Source organism: Chanodichthys erythropterus, chromosome 4, assembly GCF_024489055.1.
Source record: "Chanodichthys erythropterus isolate Z2021 chromosome 4, ASM2448905v1, whole genome shotgun sequence".
Classification (NCBI taxonomy): Eukaryota; Metazoa; Chordata; class Actinopteri; order Cypriniformes; family Xenocyprididae; genus Chanodichthys; species Chanodichthys erythropterus.
The window spans coordinates 6,981,875-7,009,143 of NC_090224.1; the positions used below are offsets into that span (position 1 = coordinate 6,981,875).

General features: G+C 41.2%; 1 protein-coding gene across 4 annotated transcripts in view; it reads right to left on the minus strand.

The window, feature by feature from the left end:
- Nucleotides 1-26,371: 26,371 nt before the first annotated feature.
- Nucleotides 26,372-27,269, minus strand: part of asb2a.1 (ankyrin repeat and SOCS box containing 2a, tandem duplicate 1) — a 28,620-nt gene continuing 27,722 nt past the window's right edge. For all 4 annotated transcript variants that reach the window (XM_067383887.1, XM_067383888.1, XM_067383886.1 and 1 more), the window contains one exon: nucleotides 26,372-27,188. In XM_067383887.1, coding sequence (XP_067239988.1) covers nucleotides 27,043-27,188 — 146 coding nt within the window. In that variant the 3' untranslated portion in view covers nucleotides 26,372-27,042. The remainder of the gene's footprint in view (nucleotides 27,189-27,269) is intronic.

Sequence of the window (27,269 nt, forward strand, 5' to 3'; positions counted from 1 at the left end):
AAAAGGGATGATTGGTTAGTTTTAGGTATGTGTCAATATTAAAGTGAGTTATTTCATGTTATGGATGATAAATAGCTGATATTAAAATCTATACTTTTTTGTCTAAAACTAAAATGTATAGTTTTTGTGAAGGTCAAAGAAATTTTTGGATGCTTAGACAACATTATGTACAGTTTGAAATATGGATAACTATTAATTTTGAGATGAATAATTGAGAAGTTCAGATTTTAAAAGTCATAACATGTTAATTATATAGAAGTTTGGCTTTCTGTGTTACATATTTATGTAATGTACACAATATGATGGATGACCAGAAGTAGTTTACCTTTCAGTAGCCACACATTCCCGTTCAGTGGCTAATTACAACTGAAGCAATTCTCAATTTTTTAGGACTTGTAAATGAAAGTGGTCCATAATTTTGTACCAATTAGATATATTGCAAGAAATAAAATGGTGAAATGAAATTATATTTTAAAGTTGAAATGACTGAACATTTATGAAAAAGTTAAATAACTTAAAGCAATGAGGAATACATTTTTACATTAGTAATTTCCTCTAACAGAATCAGTAAGGTTAATGTAACAGAAAACTGTGCACTAGTGCAACTGGATTTGATAATCATGTCATCATTTGTGGTCTGTTGTCCATCTCGAGTCTTGGGAATGCTTGGAAATGATTCTAGATTCATCATTCATCTCTTCTTGACCTTTTTTGGCAACTCTTAAAAACTAGGATGGTACTTATCATGCTTTTACTAAAATACTAAGTTTATAGCTATTTTTTAAAGTGGTTATACTGTGATTTTATGTGGGTTAGTGGATGCTTCAAAGATGTATCAAGGTGATTCATCCAACAAGCTTAACTCTAAATTTAGCTTGTAATGGCACTCACAATCAGACCCTCTCTAATGTTTAGTTTACTTTTGATTAGAACTGTATATCCAACATGTATAAATATCTTTTTTATAGACAGAAGCTTGGTGTATTTAGAAAACAGTGATGCAGTGTTCATGCATACAGTAACACTGAACTATTAATCATAATATAAAACCATATACAACTGAGCAATGATGTTTACATAAAATACATACTTGTGTAAACAAACATCCTTCTTCATATCCTGTAAAACATTCTCACACTTTACTGTACAGTCATTCACCCTTCAACCAGATATATGTACTGAAGATATATGTGTATTATACTGTACAAAGGTACTCAGAATTGTATTGCATGAATGTACATATCAATATTTGACTTCTTGACAGTCTATCGTGTGTACAGAGTAAGAGAAACTGTTTATAGGGATAAGTATAAATCGATGTGTCGTCAGAACAGAATACGTGTTATTGTTTGTCTGGAACAAGCCATTAATGTATATTTGAGTAATCGGAGGTTGTTGCACAATGTATGCATCACATACCAAAATGTAAAACTATTATATATTGTGCATTGAACTAATTTAATTGCAACTTGCTGACTTTTTTTAGTTTTAAATAAAATTGTACTACTGAATCATATCTAGTGCTTATTCGTCTGCAAAAATAATTGGTCTGTCATAATTTAAATTGAAAGAATAATTCCATAATTCTGTATGCGCATCTTTCTACTCTAAAAATAGCATCTATGATAAGAATATATGTTTATAAATCTGTTTTAATCTGATTTTATTACACTGTTGACACCTGATATATGTCAGCCTTGGAACGTTTTGTGGCTTTATGTGGTGGATAATTATATTCCATTAATTGCTATCTGAGATATAATTATCTCTATATAATTATTGTACTAAAAATATCCTAGAACTAGCAACAACAACAACAATAACAAGGCCTTGAAGAACAAACTAGTATTCACTTTATAAAAGGACGAGATTTCGCTCACACTGTTGCATATAAAATGTGTGATTTTCTTTTAATGTAATATTTAGGTGTATAATAGGTTAATAATAAAAAAAGTCAGCAAAGACAGTTAGTAAAACCTCCATGTCAGACAAGGGGGAATCTGTTTATGAAGGAGTTAAATTGGAAGAAATTGTGGGGAGAAAATGTTGTCTGCTCACCTCTGTCTGCCGACACACCTTGCTTGACAAGTAATTTAGAAAAGTGGAATATCAAGATGTCTTTCCAATAAGATATGTTCTCTGTGCTGCCAGATAAATTACACCAGTGTGGATAAGGATGATAAATTGCTTGGAGAAACTGAAGGCCGAGTCTGCTGTCAGTCAGTCAGTCAGTCAGTCACTTTCACGTGAAAAAATGTGATGCTTTACAATGTTTACACTGTCAATTAGTCAGACACCAGTACAGCTTCACGTCAGTCAAAGTTATTTGTCCGTGGCTTCATATTATTCAGACCTAATGCTCTCATTGTACATTACAGTCTCTGAAATGTATGTAAAGCACTGAAGCTCAGAAATAAATAGTTGTTAAGATATTGTTTAGGTTAAATTCATTTGCTTTTTTTTTTTTAGATATAATAATGAACATGTAGATATAAAAAAAACAAAAAACATGTAAATTGCACATAAGGAAGGATTTGCAATTTTAACTTCTAAATATAATTATAAAGTTAATTTCTTCAATTCATTTTTTAAGTATAATCATTTACACAGTGGTTGTCATAACTTTTTTGCGAAATTTATTTAAACATACATTAAATAATAAGACATTACTAACAGCTTAAGTAAATATAGACTAATGAATTGTCACAGACACATCAAGCTCCACCGCCTTCCAGTCACAGCGCACCATGTCACCAGAATACTAATCACCGACACCTGCACCTCATCACTCACAGTATAAAGAGCACTCACACACACCACCTCATTGTCCGGTCTCGTTCGCATCTAACTTACTTGTATGCTTACCTTAAGGACTCCCCGTTACTGCCTAACCTGTCTCCAGTGTTCTCCTCGTGTGCTATCTCCTCTCCGTGTGAGTGCTCCCTCGTCTCCAGCGTCTCCAAGATCCCCAGTGTCTCCAAATTCTCCAGCGTCTCCATCTCCACCTGTAACCACATCGAATACCATCATCACCTGGACATCAAGTATCTGCACCGACTTTCACCATACTCACCTGCACTCCCTCACAAACTCATACTGGTTGTTCAATAAAGATCCATCTCCTGTGAAAGACTGTCTCTGTCCCTTCTGTATTGCAACAGAAGACCGGACTAATACAGTTCAAGACAAGTATGAGTTCCCCGGATTCGTTTCAAGAGCTTGCGGATGCCCTCCGACGAGCTCTCACCACCAGCGCACCTCCACCGTCACCAGCCTTCCCTTCCATCAACACCGCCACCTCTCCTTCACCGCCTGCACCCGCCAGTCCCATGGCCAGACCAGCGCCCTACCCAGGATCGGCGGAGGATTGCGGCGGATTTCTCCTACAGTGTTCACTGGTCCTGGAGATGCAACCGCACCTCTACCCCATGGACACCTCAAAGGTAGCGTTCTTAATCTCCCAGTTGCAAGGCAAAGCACTACAATGGGCTGAATCCATCTGGTCTCAACGTTGTCCCGTAACACGCTCATATTCCTTCTTCGTCTCCCATTTCCGGGAAGTGTTCATCAAGCCATCTTATGACTCTTCAGTTTGTGAGAAATTGTGTAGTCTCAAAGAAAGTTCTATGACTATTAACGATTATGCTTTGCAATTTAGAACGCTAGCTGCTGCAAGTGGTTGGAATGAGCAGGCGCTCATAACCACATACCGACAGGGGTTGGATCCGCGGGTACGGTTGCATCTCGCTGCATACGAGGATTCCATCGGCTTAGAGAAGTTCATCCAGCTATCCATCCGCTTCGCCTCTCGTATGCAGCTGTGTATTGAAGAACACCAGGACCAGTCACTCTTCCATCATCTCCTCCGCCGACCTGAGCCCGTCAGCCCTCTAGAACCAGCCAGCGAACCTATAAACTTAGATAACTCAAGGCTCACACCCTCAGAGCGACAAAGACGGCTGACCCTGAATCCCTGAAACGGCTGATTACCTGGGAACATCATCTCCGCGTACCCCACTCGTCCGCCTCATCCCATGGTGAGTGCCATTATTCCTTCTCTCAGCAAAATGAAACCACTCACCACTGTTGTCAGCCTTACTGTTGCAATGTCTCCTTTCCAGTTGTAGCGCTCCTCGATTCAGGGTCAGCCGGCAACTTCATCTCCGGCACCCTCTACCGGCAACTCAAGCTCAGGACCTCGCTGTCTCCGTCTATCTACCAGATCCACTCAATAACTGGAAAACCTCTGAGCCGAAGATGTGTGCGCCGCTGTGTGGTTCCCATCCAACTACACATCGGAGTGTTACATCAAGAGGAAATTCACCTGCTGGTTCTAGAGGAATCCACCTCTGACGTGGTCCTAGGGTGACCCTGGTTGGAGCAGCACAACCCGACCATCTCCTGGAGAGCCCCATGGAGAACCGCTTTACTGAGATCCCAGAATGTTACGCCCCCTTCAGCGATGTCTTCTGCCCGCAAAGAGCCTCCAAGCTGCCTCCACACCGGCCATGGGACTGCGCCATCGATCTGCTTCCGGGTGAGCCAGTACCTAAGGGAAAGATTTACCCCCTTTCCCTTCCGGAGGAGAAGGCCATGGAGGAATACATCAAAGAGGCCCTTGCTCAAGGATACATCTGCCAGTCTACTTCCCCTGCTGCTTAAAGCTTTTTCTTTGTGTCAAAGAAGGACGGAGGCTTGCGGCCCTGCATTGACTACCGCTCACTAAACAAGATTACAGTGAAATTCCGTTATCCCCTTCCTCTCTTCCCAGTGGCCCTAGAACATCTCCGTGGTGCCACTGTGTTCACGAAGTTGGACCTCCGCAGCATGTATAACCTCATCCGGATACGTGAGGGGGACGAGTAGAAGACCGCCTTTGTCACGCCCACCGGTCACTATGAATATCTTGTAATGCCATATGGCCTGGTCAACGCCCCCTCCGTATTCCAGGACTTCATACAGGAGGTGCTTCGGGAGTTTCTCCACAAGTCTGTGCTCGTATACATTGATGACATCCTGATTTACTCCCGGAGCCTGGCTAAACATCGCCACCATGTTGCGGAGGTCCTGCAAAGACTTTGTGAGTTCCACCTCTTCCTAAAAGCTGAAAAATGCTCATTCCATCAGTCATCAGTCCAGTTCCTGGGTTACATCATCGACCGCAGTGGCATCCGGATGGACGAGGGGAAGGTGGAAGCCATCAAGTCCTGGCCCACTCCCACATCCGTTAAAGAACTCCAACGCTTCCTAGGCTTTGCAAACTTTTACCGCAGATTCGTCAAGAACTACAGCTCCATCACCAGCCCTCTAACCAACATGCTCCGTAACCAGCCCAAGTCTATGTCCTGGACTCCAGCTGCCACCAACGCCTTTGACATCCTCAAGGAAGCCTACACCACCGCTCCCCTCCTCGTCCACCCCGACCCAGAGCTCCCATTCGTCGTAGAGGTGGACGCCTCCACCACAGGAGTGGGAGCTATATTGTCTCAGCAGCAGGGGACACCAAGTAGGCTCCAGACTTAACCCCAGGCAAGAACGTTGGGCCATATTCTTCTCATGCTTTGATTTCACCATCTCCTATCGCCCCGGGTCCAAGAACGTCAAGGCTGATGCCCTCTCTCGGCTTCACTCCCCCGACGAGACAGCCACCAAACCTGAGTCAATCCTTCCAAATTCTATCATTGTGAGCCCCATCTCCTGGTCAGAAGAGACCATCCCCTCCTCCAATGCCTCCACTAACCCTCCGCCGGGTTGTCCACCTGGCTTAACCTATATCCCTCGAGCACGTTGCACTCCACTGGTAATACAGGCTTATAGTTGCTCAACTGTCTTAGGTCTTCTTTGTCGCATCTTCCTCTTTATGATGCGCCAAATGTTTTCTATGGGTGAAAGATCTGGACTGCAGGCTGGCCATTTCAGTACCCGGATCCTTCTTCTACGCAGCCATGATGCTGTAATTGATGCAGTATGTGGTCTGGCATTGTCATGTTGGAAAATACAAGGTCTTCCCTGAAAGAGACGACGTCTGGATGGGAGCATATGTTGTTCTAGAACTTGGACATACCTTTCAGCATTGATGGTGCCTTTCCAGATGTTTAAGCTGCCCATGCCACACACACTCATGGAACCCCATACCATCAGAGATGCAGGCTTCTGAACTGAGCGCTGATAACAACTTGGGTTGTCCTTGTCCTCTTTAGTCCAGATGACATGGCGTCCCAGTTTTCCAAAAAGAACTTCAAATTTTGATTCGTCTGACCACAGAACAGTTTTCCACTTTGCCACAGTCCATTTTAAATGAGCCTTGTCCCAGAGAAAACACCTGCACTTCTGGATCATGTTTAGATATGTCTTCTTTTTTGACCTATAGAGTTTTAGCCGGCAATGGCAAATGGCACGGTGGATTGTGTTCACCGACAATGTTTTCTGGAAGTATTCCTGAGCCCATGTTGTGATTTCCATTGCTGTAGCATTCCTGTATGTGATGCAGTGCCATCTAAGGGCCCGAAGATTACAGGGCATCCAGTATGGTTTTCCGGCGTTGACCCTTACGCACAGAGATTGTTCCAGATTCTCTGAATCTTTGGATGATATTATGCACTGTAGATGATGATAACTTCAAACTCTTTGCAATTTTTTCTCTGAGAAACTCCTTCTGATATTGCTCCACTATTTTTCGCTGCAGTATTGGGGGAATTGGTGATCCTCTGCCCATCTTGACTTCTGAGAGACACTGCCACTCTGAGAGGCTCTTTTTATACCCAATCATGTTGCCAATTGACCTAATAAGTTGCAAATTGGTCCTCCAGCTGTTCTTTATATGTACATTTAACTCTTCCGGTCTCTTATTGCTACCTGTCCCAACTTTTTTGGAATGTGTAGCTCTCATGAAATCCAAAATGAGCCAATATTTGGCATGACATTTCAAAATGTCTCACTTTCAACATTTGATATGTTATCTATATTCTATTGTGAATAAAATATAAGTTTATGATATTTGTAAATTATTGCATTCCTTTTTTATCCACAATTTCTACAGTGTCCCAAGTTCCCTTTCATGGGAACTGTCGACGCTGCGTGGTAACGCATTGGGAACCTTCTGCGTGATATCGTCACTGAAGCACTCATGTATCTAGCCAGTCGCGAAGCGAGATGTCAGAGACGGGTGACGTCACGGACCAGGAAACTATAAAGCAATCTCGGATGCAGAGCACGCCAGCTTCTGTGTCTTCAGCAAGCGCTCTATGTTATCTTGTGTGTCTTATTTGGTGTTGTTTGTCCTGCTATCTTGCACAAATACGTTATCTCTTCGTCTGAGGACAAGAACTCTGCGGTACACCACACACACATATATATATATATATATATATATATATATATATATATATAGTGAGAAAAAGACATTAGTTAAAATGGCGGAAGGCAGACAATTCAATAAATGTGTTCACCCATGCACACGTTACATTCCAGATGGGGACACCCATGAAATGTGTGTTGTCTGCCTGGGGGTTGAGCATGCACAGGCAGCTCTCAAGGGGGCTGTCTGTGTTCATTGCGAGAAGCTCACCCTCAGAGTTTTAAGATCACGTCGGGCACTCTTTAACACTCTGAGGTCTGAAAACGCGCCGGCGCGTTTTGCAGGGTTTTTTTCACATTGCAGCAAAACAGACTTAAAATACTCTGTCATTTTTTGTCATAGAGACTTAAATAATATATCAATTGAAACTATAGAATATCTTCTTTTATTTGTATACACTCAGAGTAAAAACACAATGTTGTGCTTTTTGTAAAATAAAGAAAACTAACATGATGCGTGATCTCTCCTCTCCCTCTAAACGAAGTCCAATCTGATAGTTCTCCGAAAATTAACTGTAACTTAGTGAATACTAATCACATAAAAATTAAACTTATGTCTAAAAAAACGTTAAGATGTCAGGTTTTAAATTATGTAAGTCAAATCGAAAACAAACCTTCTGTGTTTATGTAATCTGTATGAAAAGAGAGCCATGTCAGAAGTCTGTGATTCAGCTCATTATCCGCTAATGCGGCCACGCCCACGGAGGGAGCGCTATTCAGACGCAAATTCAGAGTCAATACATGCATTCATCGTCTCAATCATGTATTTATTGTCTTGAAAAGTGTTTATCTGGATGTAAAAGTCATGGTTAGGGAGCTCTAGAAGACGTGCAGTTAGTTCCTGTTTTCTTTTCTTCTATAGATGAATTTTAGATGAGTTTTTGTTTCTTTATCGCCCTCCGGCTGCAGTATGAATTGGAAACTCCATTCATGGAATAGCCTCTTCTTCTTTTAGATGAATTTGTGGACTAAAAATGCACAGAGCGCCCTCCAACTTCAAGGATGAATTGAAAACACCAGCGCTCATAGTAATGACAATGAATATTAAATAAATATAACTCCTCTGTATAGAAAATTGACATAAGCATATGAGAATCCAATATTTCTCCAAATGTGCATGCTTTTAAACTAAAAGCTTATATTCAGACTCTTTGCATCACAGAAATACATTATATTTTAAAGTATAATATAAAACCATTACTTTATATTGTAATAATATTTTTCTGTATGTTTCATATATCATAATGAGCTTGAGACATCACAGAAGGTTTTTTTCACAGCCTACCTGACTGAAATGCCTCATTAATATGCAAGTCATTTCAGCTCATGACTATCCAATTCTTTTGTCTTCTCAGGTGTAAATGGCCCATTATTCAGTGGTGATTCACGCCTCCTCACATACTGTGTTTCTTGGCAAAAAGTGTCTTACAAAAACTAAATCAATATATTGTTTTATATGAAGGAGTAGGCAGCATAATTTTTACATAATTTTGAAGCAAAAACTCTAGTTTACAACCTCCAATACCCAGAAGTCTTGTAAACACAGATTTACTATACTTTTTTTGGCCTTATTTCAGTGACTTAAGTTTTTTGTTTTTTCAATGACCACACATAAATGTTATTCCTTCAAAAACACAAACATGTACATACATGTTCCTCACATATTATTGTAGCCTAGTTTGTGCTGAATACAGTGTAATGACACTTTTTCCATTAATATGTTTATGAACAACTGAAAAAAGCACAAATGTCAGGGCATGTCAAAACTTCTCCAGGCCCCAAATCAGCCTCAGATTCCAGAAGGTTAACAATAAAGAGGGTGCTCCGGTTGGCGTTCCCCGCGGATCGGGTCCCGCTGTTGCTGAGGCGCCGCGGCGGCTTCATTCGTGGGGTTCGCAAATGGAGCTGGCAGAGGGGGTTGAAACGGGCCCCGCCTTATCTCGCCCTTTACCTGCCAGCCCCAGTGCCTCTCCTCAGGCGGCGGAAGCACGCGCAGCGGTTTCTTACCCCCAGAGAGAGGCACCCGCGCTTCATCTCTCTTCCTCCGAGGAGGTTGATGTGATGAGCGTGGGGGAAGAGGATGGCGGTTCATGAGGAGCACATGAGGAGCTCCTGGAGGTAGTGACCAGGGCTGTGGCCAAACTAAAAATCGACTGGCCAACAGAGCGGGCAGACACAAAACCAAAAAGTAAGCTGGATGAGCGCTTTCTGCCCGCTCGGTCTCTACCCCAGCGTCGGGGTTTGCCTTCTTTCCTGACTTTTACACCGAGGTCTCCAGGTCATTGAAAAAGCCGGCATCATATTGTGTGTTCAGCCCCCAGACCTCAATGTACAGTAACATAGTGGGGCTGAAACATCAAGGCTATGTGGCGATGCCTCGGGTGGAAGAGACGCTTGCGGGCTATGTCTCCCCTGAGTCCACATCGTCGCTGAAAACCCCGACGTTGCAAGGCTTACGCGGCAGCAGGTCTGGCGGCGGCATGCTTACACACCATGTCGCTCCTACAAGCATATCAAGCTGACCTGCTGGGGGAAGTGGAAAATAGCGGGGAGGCCACATATGAGTGCATCCAGGAAATCAGGATGGCAACTGACCTGGCTCTCCGTGCCACCAAAGAGACGGCAAAAGAAATCGGACGCTCTATGGCAGCATTGGTGGCTACGGAGAGGCACTTGTGGCTGAACCTCTTGGACATAAGGGAGCATGACAAAGCCTCCCTTATGGACGCGCCGCTGTCTCCTGTGGGCCTCTTAGGCGACGCCGTTACAACAGTCGTCGAGAGGTTCCAGGAGGCTAAGAAACAGTCTGTGGCTTTCCAGAAGTTCATCCCCCGCAAACCAAGAATCCCTCCCCCCGAGGCTGATGAGCGGGATCAGCCTCGGCCGTCGACGAGCTCCTCAGCGCACCACAGAGCGCAACAAAAGATCAGCGTGGCCGCCCGTGCTCCACCGCAGAGAGCTTGGGGATCGGGTCGGCCCGCTCAGCTCGCAACTCTCGCTTCGAAGCGGTCCTGACGTCTGTGGGTCAGGAACCGATGAGGACGGCCCCCTCCGAAGGGAGACGGCGAAAAATGCATCTAACAGCCACTCCCCTTCGGCGCCCTCAGGAGATCGTTATGCCAACCCTGCCACCCAGTGTGCGTCCGAGGAGGGCCGGCCACTTGATTCGATTGTTCTCTGCCGGTTCGCCGCTTCAGAGCGTCGAGTCAGGTGCTCAAAAAACACCAGAGGCCAGTCTCGAGAGTCTGGTTCCCTTAGAAAATTTTCTGGTAGAATGGAAACTTCTCCCGAATATATCAAAATGGGTGCTGCTCACTATAAAAGAGGGTTACAAGATCCAGTTCGGGTCTCGCCCGCCCAGATTCAACGGGGTTCTTCCCACAGTGGTAACCCCCGAGCAGTGTCTGGTTATGGAACAAGAAGTTGCGACATTTTTGCGAAAAGGAGCTATAGAAAGGGTTCCTCCTCCCAGCAATCAGTCGGGGTTCTACAGCCGATCCAGGGCATTCGCATACTGAATTATATTGACGATTGGTTGATTCTAGCTCAGTCAGAGCAACTAGCAGTTCAGCATCGAGATGCTGTTCTGTCCCATATGAAGAGGCTTGGGCTGAGGCTCAATGCCAAAAAGAGTGTGCTAGTTCCAGCTCAATCCACCAACTATCTGGGTGTAGTGTGGGACTCCACCACGATGCGGGCACATTTGTCTCCCGCTTGGGTGAGTGCCATTCTTATGGCTATGAAAGGGGTGAAGTTAGGCCAGTCACTCACTGTAAAACAGTTCCAGAAACTGCTGGGTCTGGTGGCAGCTGCGTCCAACGTAATACCTTTTGGCTTTCTCCACATGAGACCCCTACAGTGGTGGCTCAGGACCAGGAGGTTCTCCCCAAGGGGAAATCCCTTCCGCATGATCAAAGTCTCAAAACGATGTCTTCGTTCTCTGACCATGTGGAAAGACCCCCGGTTCCTGTCCCAGGGACCCGTGTTAGGGGCCACCGCTTGTCGAGTAATGCTTACGACAGACGCCTCTCTCATGGGCTGGGGAGCGATCATGAGTGGTCGCTCAGCTCAGGGTCTTTGGGAAGACCATCAGCTCTCTTGGCACATAAATCGGCTAGAGATGATGGCAGTGTTGCTAGCTCTGAAACACTTTCTCCCAGACCTGAGAGGTTACCATGTGTTGGTTCATACGGACAACACTGCAGTGGTTGCATATATAAATCATCAGGGGGGTCTGCGGTCTCGCCGACTATATTACTTGGCCCGTCAGATCCTCCTGTGGTCTCAAGGGAAGCTGCTCTCGCTGAGGGCAGCTTACATCCCGGGACATCAAAATATGGGAGCAGATGCCCTGTCGAGGCAGGGGCCAAAGCCCGGGGAGTGGAGACTCCACCCAGAAGTAGTGGATCTCCTATGGAAAAATTTCGGTCGAGCGGAAGTCGACCTGTTTGCTTCGGGAGAGTCAACCCAGTGTCCACTCTGGTACTCCCTAACACATCCAGCACCTTTGGGTCTGGATGCTATGGTACAGACGTGGCCGAGGCGGCGCCTGTACGCATTTCCCCCGATCGCCCTGCTCCCGGGAGTTCTGAAAAAAGTACGCCAAGAAGGGGCCAGTGTAATACTGGTAGTCCCATTCTGGCCAACCAGGATATGGTTCTCAGACCTAGTGTCATTACTCAACGGCTCCCCCATGGAGCTTCCTCTCAGACAGGACCTCCTGTCTCAAGTGGGCGGCATGATTATACATCCCCGCCCAGAACGACTGAAACTATGGGCTTGGCCTCTGAGGGGGCCAGACTCGTAGATGCTGGTCTCCCAACCGAGGTTGTGGAGACCATTCTTAATTCCAGAGCTCCCGCCACGAGGAAGTTGTATGCCTACAAATGGAATTTGTTTTCTACCTGGTGTAGACACAATAATACGGACCCTGTCCTTTCTTCTATTAGCTTTGTGCTAAAATTCCTCCAGAAAAATTCTCGGAGGGTCTATCTCACTCAACCTTAAAGGTTTATGTTGCAGCAATTTCAGCATATCATGCTCCTCTTGAGGGGAATATCTCGGTAGGTCGAGACCCCCTCGTCACACGCTTCCTCCGTGGTACACTGAGGTTGAGGCCTCCAGTGCACACAAGGGTTCCGACCTGGGACTTGGCGGTGGTCTTACAGGGGTTAGCTGAGGCTCCCTTTGAACCACTAGAGGAGGTTCCCGAGAGGTTTCTCACTCTCAAAACGATTCTTTTATTGGCTATCACTTCTCTGAAGCGGATAGCGGATAGACTTACAAGCACTTTCTGTTGCTCCTTCTTTTCTTGAATTTGCTCAAGGAATGGTGAAAGCATTCCTGATCCTAGACCGGGTTATGTCCCGAAGGTCCCTACCAATGTCCCAGGCCCCATTGTGCTTCAGTCCTTTTATCCTCCTCCATTTGAATCTGCGGATCAGGAAAAACTGAATCTGTTGTGCCCAGTAAGGGCTTTGGATGCTTATGTCCACAGAGCTGCCCTGTGGCGTAAGTCAGATCAATTGTTTGTCTGTTATGGGTCTCCTAAAAAAGGGGGCCCAGCATCAAAACAAAGAATGAGCAAGTGGGTGGTTGAGGCCATCTCACTTGCATATGAAGCGGCCGGACAGCCCTCTCCTCTGAATGTTCGTGCCCATTCGACTAGGGGTATGGCGGCATCAAAAGCTTTGATGTCAGGAGTCTCCATGAACGATATATGTGATGCAGCTGGATGGTCATGCCAGCACACATTTATTAAATATTACAACCTTGATATCGGCTCCACTCCGGGGTCTTCTGTCCTGTCAAGATAACTTTGACAAGTGTTTTGAGCTACGGCTCAGTTGGGATTGCGTTCCCAATGCGTTACCACGCAGCGTCGACAGTTCCCACGAAAGGGAACGTCTCAGGTTACAGATGTAACCCTGGTTCCCTGAGTAGGGAACGAGACGCTGCGTCTCTTGCCGTACCCCTGCACACTTGCGAGTGCTTGTTTCAGACTTACTTAGAAGCTGGCGTGCTCTGCATCCGAGTGTGCTTTATAGTTTCCTGGTCCGTGACGTCACCCGTCTCTGACGTCTCGCTTCGCGATTGGCTAGATACACGAGTGCTTCAGTGACGACATCACGCAGAAGGTTCCCAATGCGTTACCATGCAGCGTCTTGTTCCCAACCAGGGTTACATCTGTAACCTGAGACGTTTTTTGGAATTGGGTTTGTATATATATATATATATATATATATATATATATATATATATATATATATATATATATATATATATATATATATGTGACTATTCATCTATATAAATATAAATATTTAAAACTCAAAGTTTTTATTAACTATTTATTCAACTATTTTTTACAGGCATTATTTAACTATTTATCTGTTTTTTACAGGCATTATTTAACTACTTATTTACAGGCATTCATGAATTCATCAAGTTTTCATGTGCATAGTTCCTTTCCCTCCAGGCAGACACACATTGGCCTCTGGCAGAATAAGGATTTGGTTTCTCACCTTTCAAATCTTCCTCATAATCACCATCCATAATAGGTAACCCAGTATTAATGCACTGTTTATGTTGTTTTTGACTCTTATGAAGCCATTCCTTGAGAGGACATATAGCATAGCACGAACCCGAAATAAAGGACGTTAATAAAGGAGGCATTTCTAAATGAGAGAAGCTAGGAGAGCTGTTCTCTAACTTCTCCATCAGACGTGCCATTTGAAGATAATGCAATGAGACGGCTGGGGCCATTTGGAGCACTGATGCGTCTCTTCTCCACCGAGACTTGACTTACACAGGAACAAAGCCAACCCGACAGCCTGTAAATCGCTCTGCTCAGCTCCTGCTCATGGGAAGAGAGAGAGAGAGAGAAAGGGGTCCACTTTTAGATGATGACACAAATCTATAGATATATGACTTCATCATGACAGCCCTGTAATCGATGATTCCACCGAGACATCATATGGAAATGATAGATCAATTTAAACTTTGCTCAGTGTGCATGCACAATATTTGTAATAAGTAAACAAAACACTAAAGAAGCTTTCTTTTGTGTCTGTGTCATTGTAGAGAGGGCTCTGACTGTGCATATTATATTGTCAGGATTTGTAGCACTGCATTCAGCCTGAGTTGGGACAATAACAAACTCATCCGTGGATCCCAAGCTGTGGCACAGCTGAAGCTAAGGCCTTTTGGGCCATATGGATCAAATGAAATGGACTGAAGGGGATAATCTTTCTGCTGTCCCCATAAACAAAACAAATGCACCACCGCTAATGTGGCTGCAACCATTTGCATCTCATTGGTCCAAGCCTCAGAATCAACAACAGCAACATCTGTGAAAAATGCACCTCTCTGATGTACAGGCTGTTTTTGAAGAGATGTTTTCAGACTTGGTTTACCATCAGTTATTGATTTCAGATCAGTCTTAATCCACCCAGATTTGTGATGTAACTATATTATGCATTAAAGTATACATTACAGTTATATTCTACAAATTTGATTGGATGGGCAGCATTCCAAGAGTGCTCATATAACAAGGGGCTATTTACACAGAATGATGCACTTATACATTACTCATGCACTATGTACTCATCTATGCAGTGTATGACTTTTATAAGGGTTTTTTGTCATTCAACATCAGAGTCTGACAGCCCCTCCTCTCCACTTATGTAATTAAAGCTGCCTCTTTGTTGCCATCTCTGTTTGAAACCTGCAATTGCAGTTATTTGCGGAATTATTATCTTTAAGTGGGTTGCGCATCGGTATGGCTTCTCAGCGCAGATGAATCTCTTTCTTTGCTGTCAGTTACTGGATACTGTGAATCACAGATTCTAGTCTTGGAAGTATGACCAAAATAAGAATTTCCACCAGAAATTGTCATCTGAACAAGTAAGTAACACGTCTGCCACTTTTGTTCTGACCAACTGAGGAAAAAAAGCATTACAATAAATCGCGCAGCCAATGGTGATTAAATCTAATGATTGCTTAACTCAGATTACGTCAAACTGTGCAAATTATTATTATTGGTATACTTTGTTCTCAAATTTTTATTGTTAACAACATCAGCATTGCGTGACTATGTGTATTTAGTGTGTATTAGCGTTACCTGTAGATTTAAATTTCTGTAGCCACTCCACAGTCCGAAGTCTCTTGCTTTTGACTACTGGTGAATCTCCAGTTATCACTGATGATTGTCATTTGGACGTTTCTTGGATTACAATCCGCCATCAAAAAGATAAGTTTAATTATTGCAGCTGCTGTGAGAATAGCCTATAAATGATCCGCCACCTGCAGCATCCTCACATGCCATATAGCCTACTAGCTGGGACTCGTTCTTTATGTAAACAGACATGATGTAATGACACAAAGACTAACGGCTGCATGTTCGAATTTCCCGCGGAAACCCACCAGTACCGATCTTATTTGAAAACATTATTACAAGCTTACCGTTGTGAATCGGGCTAAGGTAAGGAGATTGTGCTAGTGTGTAAATGAGTTTTGAACTCTGGCTGGTTATGTACTTGCTCAAAAATTGATTTTGGATCATTTTTAACCAAAAAAAGTTACTGATTGCACCTTTAAAAAAAGAGTATCTAGACCTTGCTTTTTTCATTCCACAAACATGTATTTCAGTTGGATGAATCAAGGAATCATCCACTTAAGTGATTTGTTCAATAACACATTCTATGGTTCTATACCAAATAAGCAAGTCTTTATAAGCAAGTCTTTAAATCTTGAACTTAAACGATTTGTTCAGGAATGAAAAACCTTGCTCAGAAACGCATTTGCTTTGGCTTAGTTTGGAGCTATTTTCATTAGCGGGGCAAAAATACAGCAGCGAAAATTTGCTACAATGTGAAATACTAAATATCTTGTTTAGTGAACTGTTGTATAAAAGCAATATCCTGTCAGTCTCAATTGTGGGTACACAGTTGAAATGTTCTGTGAGACACTGAAACATTTGACAAGAGCAGCCATACAAAAATGTACACTGTAAAAAATGATTGTAATTTTAACTTTAAAAAAATGTAAAAATGCTACAGTAGAAACATGTTAATTGGTTAACAGTAAGTTCCCTTATTAAATAGATCTAACTTTAGTAAAACACTGTTAAATGTGCCATTTTTTAAATAAAAAAAGAACAAATAATCAAATAATTTACAGTGAAAAGCCATAACATTTATTCCCAGAATTCCTAGGAAGACAGCTCGAATTTGATGTTATTTAATTATAATTATGTTTTCTTCAGATTTTTTTTATTAGTTATGTACATCAGGGTTTTATGTTTTCTCAAAATAGCTACTTTTGATTAACTTTGATTCATTATGTGGCATTTTTTTAACCTCCTGTGTTATGGTGGTTGTCAGTATATATTAAAAGTCCAAATCAAATTTTAGTAGCAGCACGGCCTTGATAATTCAGCAGAAAAGGGTTTTTGGATTTACCAGGCTAAAATTTTATATATATATATATATATATATATATATATATATATATATATATATATATATATATATATATATATATATATATATATATATCTTTAGTACATTTTTAAGTTTTACATTGTAAAATGTACAGGTTGTTCTGTGTACATTGTTTAAAGTGTATGTTTTAAGATGGGTTTAGCTTTCATTTTATTACCTAGGACTGCATTTAATAAAACCGCAGAGTCACACTCTGCAGTTTTGGAAGTCTGGGGAGAAGTCAGCCCTTAAATAGCTCTGTAGTGTCAACCGGTGCCGGAGTGTGATGGAGAGCCCTACAATGCTCTTTTGCCAGCACTTTTTGAAGATTTCTGGCCACTCATAAGTTTGCGCAAAACAAATTACCACTTACCCCTCTCCCCCAGGCCCCTCCGACAGCGAGGTGTGTAATCAATGTTCAGTGTTGACCTTTTTAAAGCCATTCATCCACATAAATGCCGCAAGGAAAACTGATGAACAAAAACAAAGCGCAAGACAGAGTGTTGTGGTTCGGCCCATCTCACAAATTTAAATGATAGTGGACAGAGTGATGGAAGGTTCCTGGGCTCTGAGAGGGAGAGAAAAGGAGAGGAAAAAGAGAGAAAATGCTTCCACATCAGTGATGAAATCATATGTGCTTTCTTTGTGTTAGTTTCAAATTTTCCTCTGGGTTAAACTGTCATATGCATTCCTATTAATATACAAACAAATATTGAACTATATAAAATATTCAAATGTTGAAATATTAAATTATAAGCACATAATAAAAATGAATCAGTGTCAGCAACAACCAATTGTCTCATCTGGGCCCTCTAGTTTTTCTCAGTTTATTTGCTATGGAGTTGCATTGCCACCCTGTGGTTATTTTATAAAGACATCAATTAATTACCTGAGCAAAACAAGTGGGCCCAGTAGGACGAACACTTGTTAAAACAGATGAAATTGCACTCTGTAATCTTGATGACTCTGAAACCTGTGAATACTGTTCACTTTGGCTTGAGTATATTACTAAAATTACACATATTTGAATAGTTATTGAGCCTGCTCTAACATATGTAATTTGAACTAAATTATTAAGGCATCTGTCATCCGCAGAACCAGTTTTTTAACAGCTCAAAACTACTCTTTATAATTTTATCTAGGAATGTATTTACTATGGTGAGTGTGACTTACATTATTGTACTAGATTGGATTCAAAAGAAGCAGCAAAAAGTAAAAAAAAAAAAAATAATAATAAAAAAAAATCAATAAATCAAAAAATAAATACATTGAAAACCGCCATTTTAAGCATTTGCCTGATAAAGAAAAAGAAAACATGAGCCAAAGCAACAAACACAGGAAAAAGTCCCACGCAGTTTGTTTTTCCATACTGCCCCCTGCTGGTGAGAACTCAGGCACACTTTTAGAGGTCATTCCCTCCTCAGTGATGTGTATTTATTGCTAACCACAGGGAATTCCATAATCTGCAATGCCACCACATTCGCCAGAATCAGGGGCGGATCTACCGGGGTGGCACGGGGTGGCAACTGCCACCCTAAGAAAAATCTTTGCCACCCCATCTGCCACCCCAAAGTTATCAGAGAATAAAATATAAATGTTAGCAGTGTTTCAAGTACTACTGCTTTTCAGCAGCGGCGCTTCAATGTGATGACATAAAAAAATACAGCGTATTTCAAAATAATGACAAGAAAAAACGTCTTTCAATAAGCTGCATGACGGTTGCACGCGCACGCAGCGCGCCCAATGTATTCGGCTTCATTAACAAATGAGTGACTCTTATGAACCGATTCTTTGGGAGTCAAAAACACAGCCTAGCCAAGTTCACTCATGCATTGTTTTTCATTTGTTCCTAATCGGAAAATTACTGCTTCTCGGCTAACTCAGAAGTCCTCAAATTTTCGTAATTTTTTGCAAGCTGATTCACCGACCGCCCACTTTCATAATGGATAAAGGTCTTTGCCATCCGACAAAACGGTAACATGAAATCAATAAGAAGATCCCGATCACAGAAACTAGTTAGGTAAGAATCTAAACGTATGTTAGCTTTTCTAGATTGTTAACACATTATAAGTGATTCAGTTGGCCCAGTTTCCCAAACCATTCGTTCAGTTCTCAAAACAAAGACACACTTCTCAAAGCGTTTAACAATGACACCATTAGATAGTCAAAATCTGAGAGAGCTGAATGAATAATTTACAGGGGTTTAAAACTTACACAGTACCAGTACTGAGGGAAATTTCACTATGTACAGTAAACTGTAGCACGTTGTACACCCTCAAACTTGTGATTGTCAACTTTCTCTGTAGCCATTTGTTATAGCCTACTTTATTTTGCAGAACTGAGAAATGACTGTCTTCTGTCAGAAGACCAATACACTGCTATAGTACCTTATATACTGTAATAAAATTTGATTTGGCCAAATGTGCAGAGGATGCTGAATTTAGTTTTACTGTAATTGACAGTAAACTGTATTGTGGTGCATACCAAGTTCATACATATCTACAGCCAGATCACTTTACAATAGTAAAATGAAATAAATAAATAAAATAAAAAATCATTGCTGTATTTTACTGTATCTGTAAATGTATTTTTGTGTAGTAGACAGTGAGCTGCAAAATAATTCCTGAATCCCAGTAAGCTGTATTTTTGTTACAGTTTTATATGAATTGTTCTCACTAGTGTTCACTGGGCAGTACAGTAGTGTGTATTTGTTAGGTTTTGTGTGTCATCTGAGGCCAAAGTTTGATTTGTCAGACAAGAATAAGTTTTTGACTAAAACATTTTATTTTGACCTGGAAGTTTGAGGATTGTACAAGTTGATACATAGTTTTGAGATTGTGTTTATAATTGTGAGAAAATGTTGAATTGTTTAATTTCAACTAGATTAAAAGTTTGAAAGACAAATTTATGCTGGCTTGTCATAAAGCCAACTTAAAGTCTTGTTTAAAAAACATAAATAGTTTGGTCAGTTAGGCCAGAATATAGATGTTCTGGGTGATTGCTAAAGTGTTGCTAGGTGGTTGCTAGGAGATTATGGGTGGTTGCTAGGCTCTTGCTGCAATTGCTGGGGTGTTGCTAGAGTATGTAGTTGATAGGCTTTTCTGGGTGAACACACACAGACATTCCCACCTCTGTTAATAACAGAAAAAATTGTTTGCAAAAAACAAGTTTTTGTTGTTCTTTAACTTGCACTAAAACATGTGATTTATGCCATCGAAGTAACCTGTGTAATATTAATAAAACTGCTCATCTCCTTTAGTGATACAAGGTCAGACTCATTTTAAATCTGTTGATGTTTTCATATAGTGCCTTTACTTCAGTGGTTCCCAACCACATTCCTGGAGTACCCCCAACACTGCACATTTTGCATGTCTCCTTGATCAAGCACACCTGAATCAAGTCATCAATTCATTAGCAGAGACTCCAAGACCAGAAATGGGTGTGTCAGACAAAGGAGACATGGAAAATGTGCAGTGTTGGGGGTACTCCAGGAATGTGGTTGGGAACCACTGCTTTACTTGGTGCCATGATGGATATTGAAATCTTGTTATTTATTTTGGTAATGCAATGTTTGTGAACACAATTGTGTATGTCAGGCCATAAATCTCCAAAAACTATGCATGGGCGCTTGCTTTGGTGTTGCCACCCCTCATAGACCTCATGCCACCCCTTTGCCACCCTATAAATAATTTTCTAGGCTAGAATTAAGCTCAGTGTGCACGTGAGCTAAATATTTAATTTATATTAAAATAAATATAATGCATTTGACCTATTTAAACGAAGCCAGTTCTTTATGAAAGGAAAGATTGTTAATGTGAGTTACTTCAGGATCACTTTCAAATAAAAATTACCCAAAGCTTTACTCACCCTCAAGCCATCCTAGGTGTATATGACTTTCTTCTTTCTGTTGAACACAATCTGAGATATATTAATATCCTGACGCATTCAAGCTTTTTAATGGCAATGAACAGGGGTCATGTGTATGAGTTGAATAAAGTGCTTCCATCCACATCCATCCATCATAAACCTACTCCACATGGCTCCCGGGGAATAATAAAGGCCTGAAGCGAAGCGATGCGTTTGTGAAAAAATCCATATTTAACAAGTTATGAAGTAAAATATCTAGCTTCCGCCAGACCGCATTCCGTATTCAAGTTACGAAGAAAGTGTAAACTGGAGTTTTAGGGTGCTTTCACACCTGCCTCATTTAGTTTGGTTGAATCGTACCAGAGTTCGTTTGCCCCTTTGGTGCGGTTCGTTTGGGCAGGTGGGAAAGCAGCAATCGCACTCGGGTGCGCACCAAAAGCGGACCAAACAAGCGTACCGAGACCTGCTTGAAGAGGTGGTCTCGGTACGCTTTCAAACGAACTCTGGAGCGGTTCGCTTGAGATGTGAAAGCAATCGACCCAGTTAACAGACCAACGAACCAAATTATATCATTTTCATAACGGAAAATATGATATAAAAATCAGTAATGTCTGATTCTGTGAGTGAGCACATTATTTACATTATCTGAAAGCCAATGATCGCCTCTGGTGTGTAATTACACTTCTCCGTGCGAGAATGCTGTCCCGACGAAGTCTCAATTCCCGCTCTGCTTCATTATAAAATTCAAATGGTCTCTCTCGACAGACACACGGACAACAGGTCGCCTACTAGACAGCGCTGGGAAATCCAGAGATGGAGAGAGAGAGAAAGAGCGGGAGAGACGGCTACATTTATAAAGTGTTTGTGTGTGTTTCGACAGTTACAAATAAAGCCACAATAAGTTCATGGAGCTAGCTTGTCAATCATTATTTTGATGGATGACGCAGCAAAAACTCTGACCAATAAGAGGACAGTTGTACTCGCATGTGACTTGCCTGAATGCATTTTGGTACGCTTTGAAATGTTGTCATGTGAAAGCGAACCGAACCAAGAAGAAAATGCAACATTGTAACAAATTTAGTCCCTGTTTCGGAACAAAACAAGCAACACATAGGTGTGAAAACACCCTTATACTTTCTTCGTAACTTGAATATGGAAGGTGGTCTGGCGGAAGCTAGATATTTTACTTCATAACTTGTTAAATATGGATAATTTTTTTTGCACTTCATTTCTGATGAGCACGATTGTGTTCATCAGAAAAAAGAAAGACATATAAACCTAGGATGGATTGAGGGTGAGTAAAGCTTGGCCAATTTTTATTTGAAAGTGAACTAATCCTTTCAGGAGGCACTTCAAGCTGAGCATATAGCATTGGCTGGGAAAGGAGTAGACATACTGGGAATCTGGACAATGCCATCAGTTCTGCTCTGAACAACCATTTGGCCATCTGGAAAGAGCCTTTTTTTGGATGACAGCAGAACTGACCTGAAAAAGTTCAGGTCGGGGTAACACCCACCTTCAAGGGCATGGAAACAGCTCCTGTGTTACTATATTACTGACAGCATTGTCGCTGACAACATTATGTAAATGTACTTACTGGTAAAAAACAAAAACAAAAAACATGTACTGTATATTTCTCCATTTTCAGACACTAGGGGGCATAGCACCCACAGAAAAAATCACGATAACCCATCAGGCAGCATTATTGTATTTTTAACACATAGTCTGACATGCATAATTGACACAATATCTTACATGACTTTGTGGACTTTATGGACTTTTTTTTTCAAATTAAAGTAAGTTTTTTCAAATTAAAGTATTTGCTTTTATAATCAGAATGAAAAACCTTTCATTATTCATTTACATGAGAACCTGTCATTGATGTGAAATCAGTTATACAATCAGTATGCTATAACATGTAGTTTAAAGGTACACTATGTAACTTTTTTGTCTTATCCTGCATCACTATTGTGTCTATTATAAGTGTTTATATTTTAGACCTAGCTAGATGAATTTGCTCCTGCCACTTGGACGTGTGTATAGCGTGGGAGTGGCATAGTTTGCAGTAACAGTAACATTAAGTGGCATGGCATCTTACACACAGAATCCATTGGCACCTGCTGCTGTGCTTAGTGGCACGCCAGGTTTTCACTGGCATGTGCCAGCGGAATGTCAAGAGATACGCTTGTGCCACTTGATGTGCCAGTGGATAGTGGCATGTGCCACTAAAACTTGTAACGCACCGATGGATTGCTTCATGAGTGCCGTATGTTGCTGCACCTCCAGTAGTGACTGACAGAAGAGGTGATATTCTGACGTAATTGTGACACAAAATCCTAAATAAATAGCCTAAATTAGTGATTCATTTTAATATTTATCAATTAAATTTATTTACAAATCAGTGATATTTTTCAAACATGTAGTCAGTTTGTGGGACATAGTTATCAAAACAACGGTGAATTTACAATATGTATTTAAATACATTGTACACAAAAAAGATACTTATAATAATAAATATAGGCCTGCATACAACGGGCAATGAGGCTGATATTAAACATACGGAGAAGCCTAATGGTTGTTGTAAAAATGACTTTGTAATGTAATGAACCCTATGTTTAAAAGCAATGTATTAAATTTTGTTCTGTGGTTAAGTTCTTTACACAATCTACATAATACTCGGGCAGACAGGTACCACAACAAACGGCGACATTAACACATTAACTTACACTATTAGTTAATAAAATATGTTATTAAGGAATTAATACATTATGACACATTTAATTAATAACAATTCATATATTACTCAATCTATTAATCATATAGACTCTTTATTAGTTGCTGATGCAGTAATCATTAATTAATGGTTTAGTTCTTCATGAGTCATTAACACATGATTATCTGTGCATTAGTTAAGCATGAATTAATGCATATTAGTTTTTTAAACGCCTTAGGAAGATCTGCTGGCAAAAAGAAAACACGACAGTGTTCAGAGCTTGTAATAAAATGAGAAAACAATATGGCAGAGATAACGAGAACTGAGGGTGATGCGAAGATGGTGTTTGTATTACTCAGCTGGTAAGTAAGGTATTTTAGGCCACGTTCACACTCAGTTTTTGGGATTGACAATGTCTCGTTCTCACAGCAACTTACAGTAGCATCTCGAACACTGTCTGTATGAACGTGCAGCGAGAGTCAACTAGCCCATATTCTCTTACTAGTAACCATAACAACAGTGACCAACGTAATATTAAAGATGGCGACGTCCAGAAAGTGAAAAGTCTTATCACTTTTGACATGACAAGAGACTAATTAGCCTTTTTCACACTTCACGCCATTTACATTTACATTTAGTCATTTAGCAGACACTTTTATCCAAAGCGACTTACAAATGAGAGTAGTAGAATCAATTAAATCAACATGAGAACAACAGTATGTAAGTGCTGAGTGAAGTCACAGTTATGTCAGTAAAGTGCTCATAGCAATTATTATTATTATTTTTTTTTTTTTTAAATAAATACACAGATAGGAGAAGAATATTAGTCAAGGTAAGTGCTACTACTACTGGGTCAAGTGCTGACGAAAAAGATACGTCTTTAGCATTTTTTTTAAAATGGCTAGAGACTCAGCTGCTCGGATAGAGCGTGGTAGGTCATTCCACCAGCCAGGAACAGTCCCGGAGAAGGTCCGTGAGAGTGATTTTGTGCCCCTATGTGATGGCACCACAAGGCGCCGTTCACTTGCAGAACGCAGGTTTCTGGAGGGCGCGTAAGTCTGAAGTAGTGAGTTAAGGTATAGCGGTGCAGAGCCAGCTGTCGTTCTGTAAGCAAACATCAGAGCCTTGAATTGGATGCGAGCAGCTACTGGCAGCCAGTGCAGACTGATGAAGAGAGGAGTGACGTGCGCTCTCTTCGGTTCGTTGAAGACCAGTCTTGCTGCAGCATTTTGGATCAGTTGCAGAGGCTTGATAGTGCATGCTGGAAGGCCAGCCAAGAGAGCATTACAGTAGTCCAGTCTAGATAGAACAAGAGCTTGGACAAGAATTTGTGTGGAATGTTCAGATAGGAAGGGTCTAATCTTCCTGATGTTGTACAAGGCAAATCTGCAGGACCGGGTCGTTGCTGCAACATGATCTGTGAAGGTTAGACCATCATCCATCACCACTCCAAGGTTTCTGGCTGTTCTGGAAGGACACTCCAAGGTTTCTGGCTGTCCTTACGCCAGGTAAAAATTTTTCCGGTTACAGTGAAAGATAGCCGAGCCTAAGAACAAGTTCGGGAATCAGTCATTTTATGAATTAATTGTCATTTTTGGTGGCAATTTATTGGTGAGACTACAGAGCTCTCATTAAGAGCTAAATCTGTGACTTAATTCGAAGTGATAGCGCTTAAATTGGTTATATTCTCCGTGTCTGTTTTGGCGCGGCTGTGTATTATTGCACTCCATGTGCTATAAAGACAGTGTCTGCGTCTCAATGTGCATACTATCCATCCTAAATAGTAGGCTACATTAGTCACTATTCTTCACCGAAGCCACTCCCATCAGTTTTGTGTACTATGCGAGACTCAAATGCAATGTCATCCGCGAGAAACTGCAAAGGACCTTAAGACGCGAGTGCAACGGTTAAAGGTGCTAAAGAGGATGTTTTGTTTTATACATTTTTGCAATATTACTTGAAACTATCTTTACTAATGGATAAAAGACTATTTATTAGGTGCACTGAAAGTAATAATATTAATATACATCATCTGTGCACGTGTAAACGATTGGCCCTCTGGCTTGTCAATCACTGCCGTGTGACGTTCCTTGCTCCACAGGCGCCGCATGCAGTGTTATTGTCAGGAGACAGGAGTAACAACTGCAGATTATGAGTTACCTGCGGTGAGTCTGACATAATGAATCCAAAAAACACGACAAAGTGAATGCCGGTGGTAAACAATCGTGTTCCAATACTCGTGCACGATTTTTGGGAGGCGTTCCTTTGAAGTGAGCTGTGAAGGAGGGGGGCTGTTCTTACGCATGCGCTCATTTGAAAAACTCAGTAACAAGTCCTTGGATTCTCAGTCGACGAAAAAATCCTCTCTATCACCTTATGTGTTCGGCGAGCGCACGATACATTAAAGCTGCTGATGTTTTGATGGAGGAACTTGCGGCTCAATTGGACTCTGTCCTGCCAAAATGATAAGACTTTTCAGTTTTATGGACGTCGCCATCTTTGATATTACTTTGGTCACTGTCGCTTTGGTTACTAGTAAGAGAACACGGGCTTGACTCTCGTTGCACGTTCATACTGTGTGAACGGGACATTTCGAGACTCGCACCTGTAAGTAAAGGCGGAAATCCCGAAAGCTATGTGAACCAGTGTTCATTGCAAAGCATTATCTAATCTATTGTGAAGGGTCTTTTCATTATGGGTTGTTGTTGTTGTGCTGTGCTGGAATTTATTTGGTTCTCAAACTTTTTGGTCACTCTGGTGCTCCACACCTCACCTCTGACCACCAAATATTTTAACAAAAATGTTTAAAACACTTTTGATTTCTTTTGATGATGCCTCACAAGCTCAGCGGCGCATTCACAATAGCAGCTTGCGAAGACCAAAAAATACTAGATGTCCAAATCTGCATTTTGCCCCAAAAAGGTAGAGAAAAATGAAGTTCAAATGCTATCATTAGTTAACAACACTTTATTGGTAGATAAGAGTCATATGGTTGGAAGTTGTTCAAATGTATGCATTGTCACAGGTAACTTAAGTGCTGACTGAATCAGAGAAATTCATGCCATTTAAAATGTATATAGAATTTAAAGTGTGAAGAATGTGATGCATTTCTAAATATTGGTTCACTTTGCAAGCAAATAAAACATCAAAATCCTAGAAAAAATGTACAACTGACTAAGAAAACCAGTCAAACGTAAAAATATAAAACTATACACATAAACATCAAGTATACTTCTTAATATGTTCAATACATTTCTACTACACTGCAATAAGTAAAATTATTTTCTGTCACCTTCTGTCATTTTTGGCACCAATAACACCCCTTATAACTTTTTTTTTTTAAGCATAGGCTACAGACAAAATAAAATACTATGATCCCACTAAATCTATTTAATACATGTTCCCTAAATTCTGTTTATGTCTGATAATTACATATAAACATTTATGGCCGTTTCACACTTAAGCAGCACATTTGTTTGTTATATTTGTGAAAAAAATGGACTCCAAATGTAAACTCCATTTATTCTAGAATTTTAGCTTAGTGCAAGTTCTTCAAACAGAAGTATATGATTTTCTAATGTCATTGTTCTCTCTGTACTAACTAAGAAACACTCAAAAGCAGGCTTAAAAGTCTATCTCTCGTTCTTGATGATTTAGGAATTTGATCAACCTTGGAGGAACTGGAAGCTTGCAAATTTTCTTCAGTCGGTTGATCCCGAGCAGTTTACGGATTTTCAGTCTGCAGAGCTGCATGAGTGGGCGTGGAGGCGCTGCAATCAGAACCAGCAAATGAATACACAGGTGACTGAAGTCATTTGCATAAATGAATAATTTAAGCAAAAGATATGGGT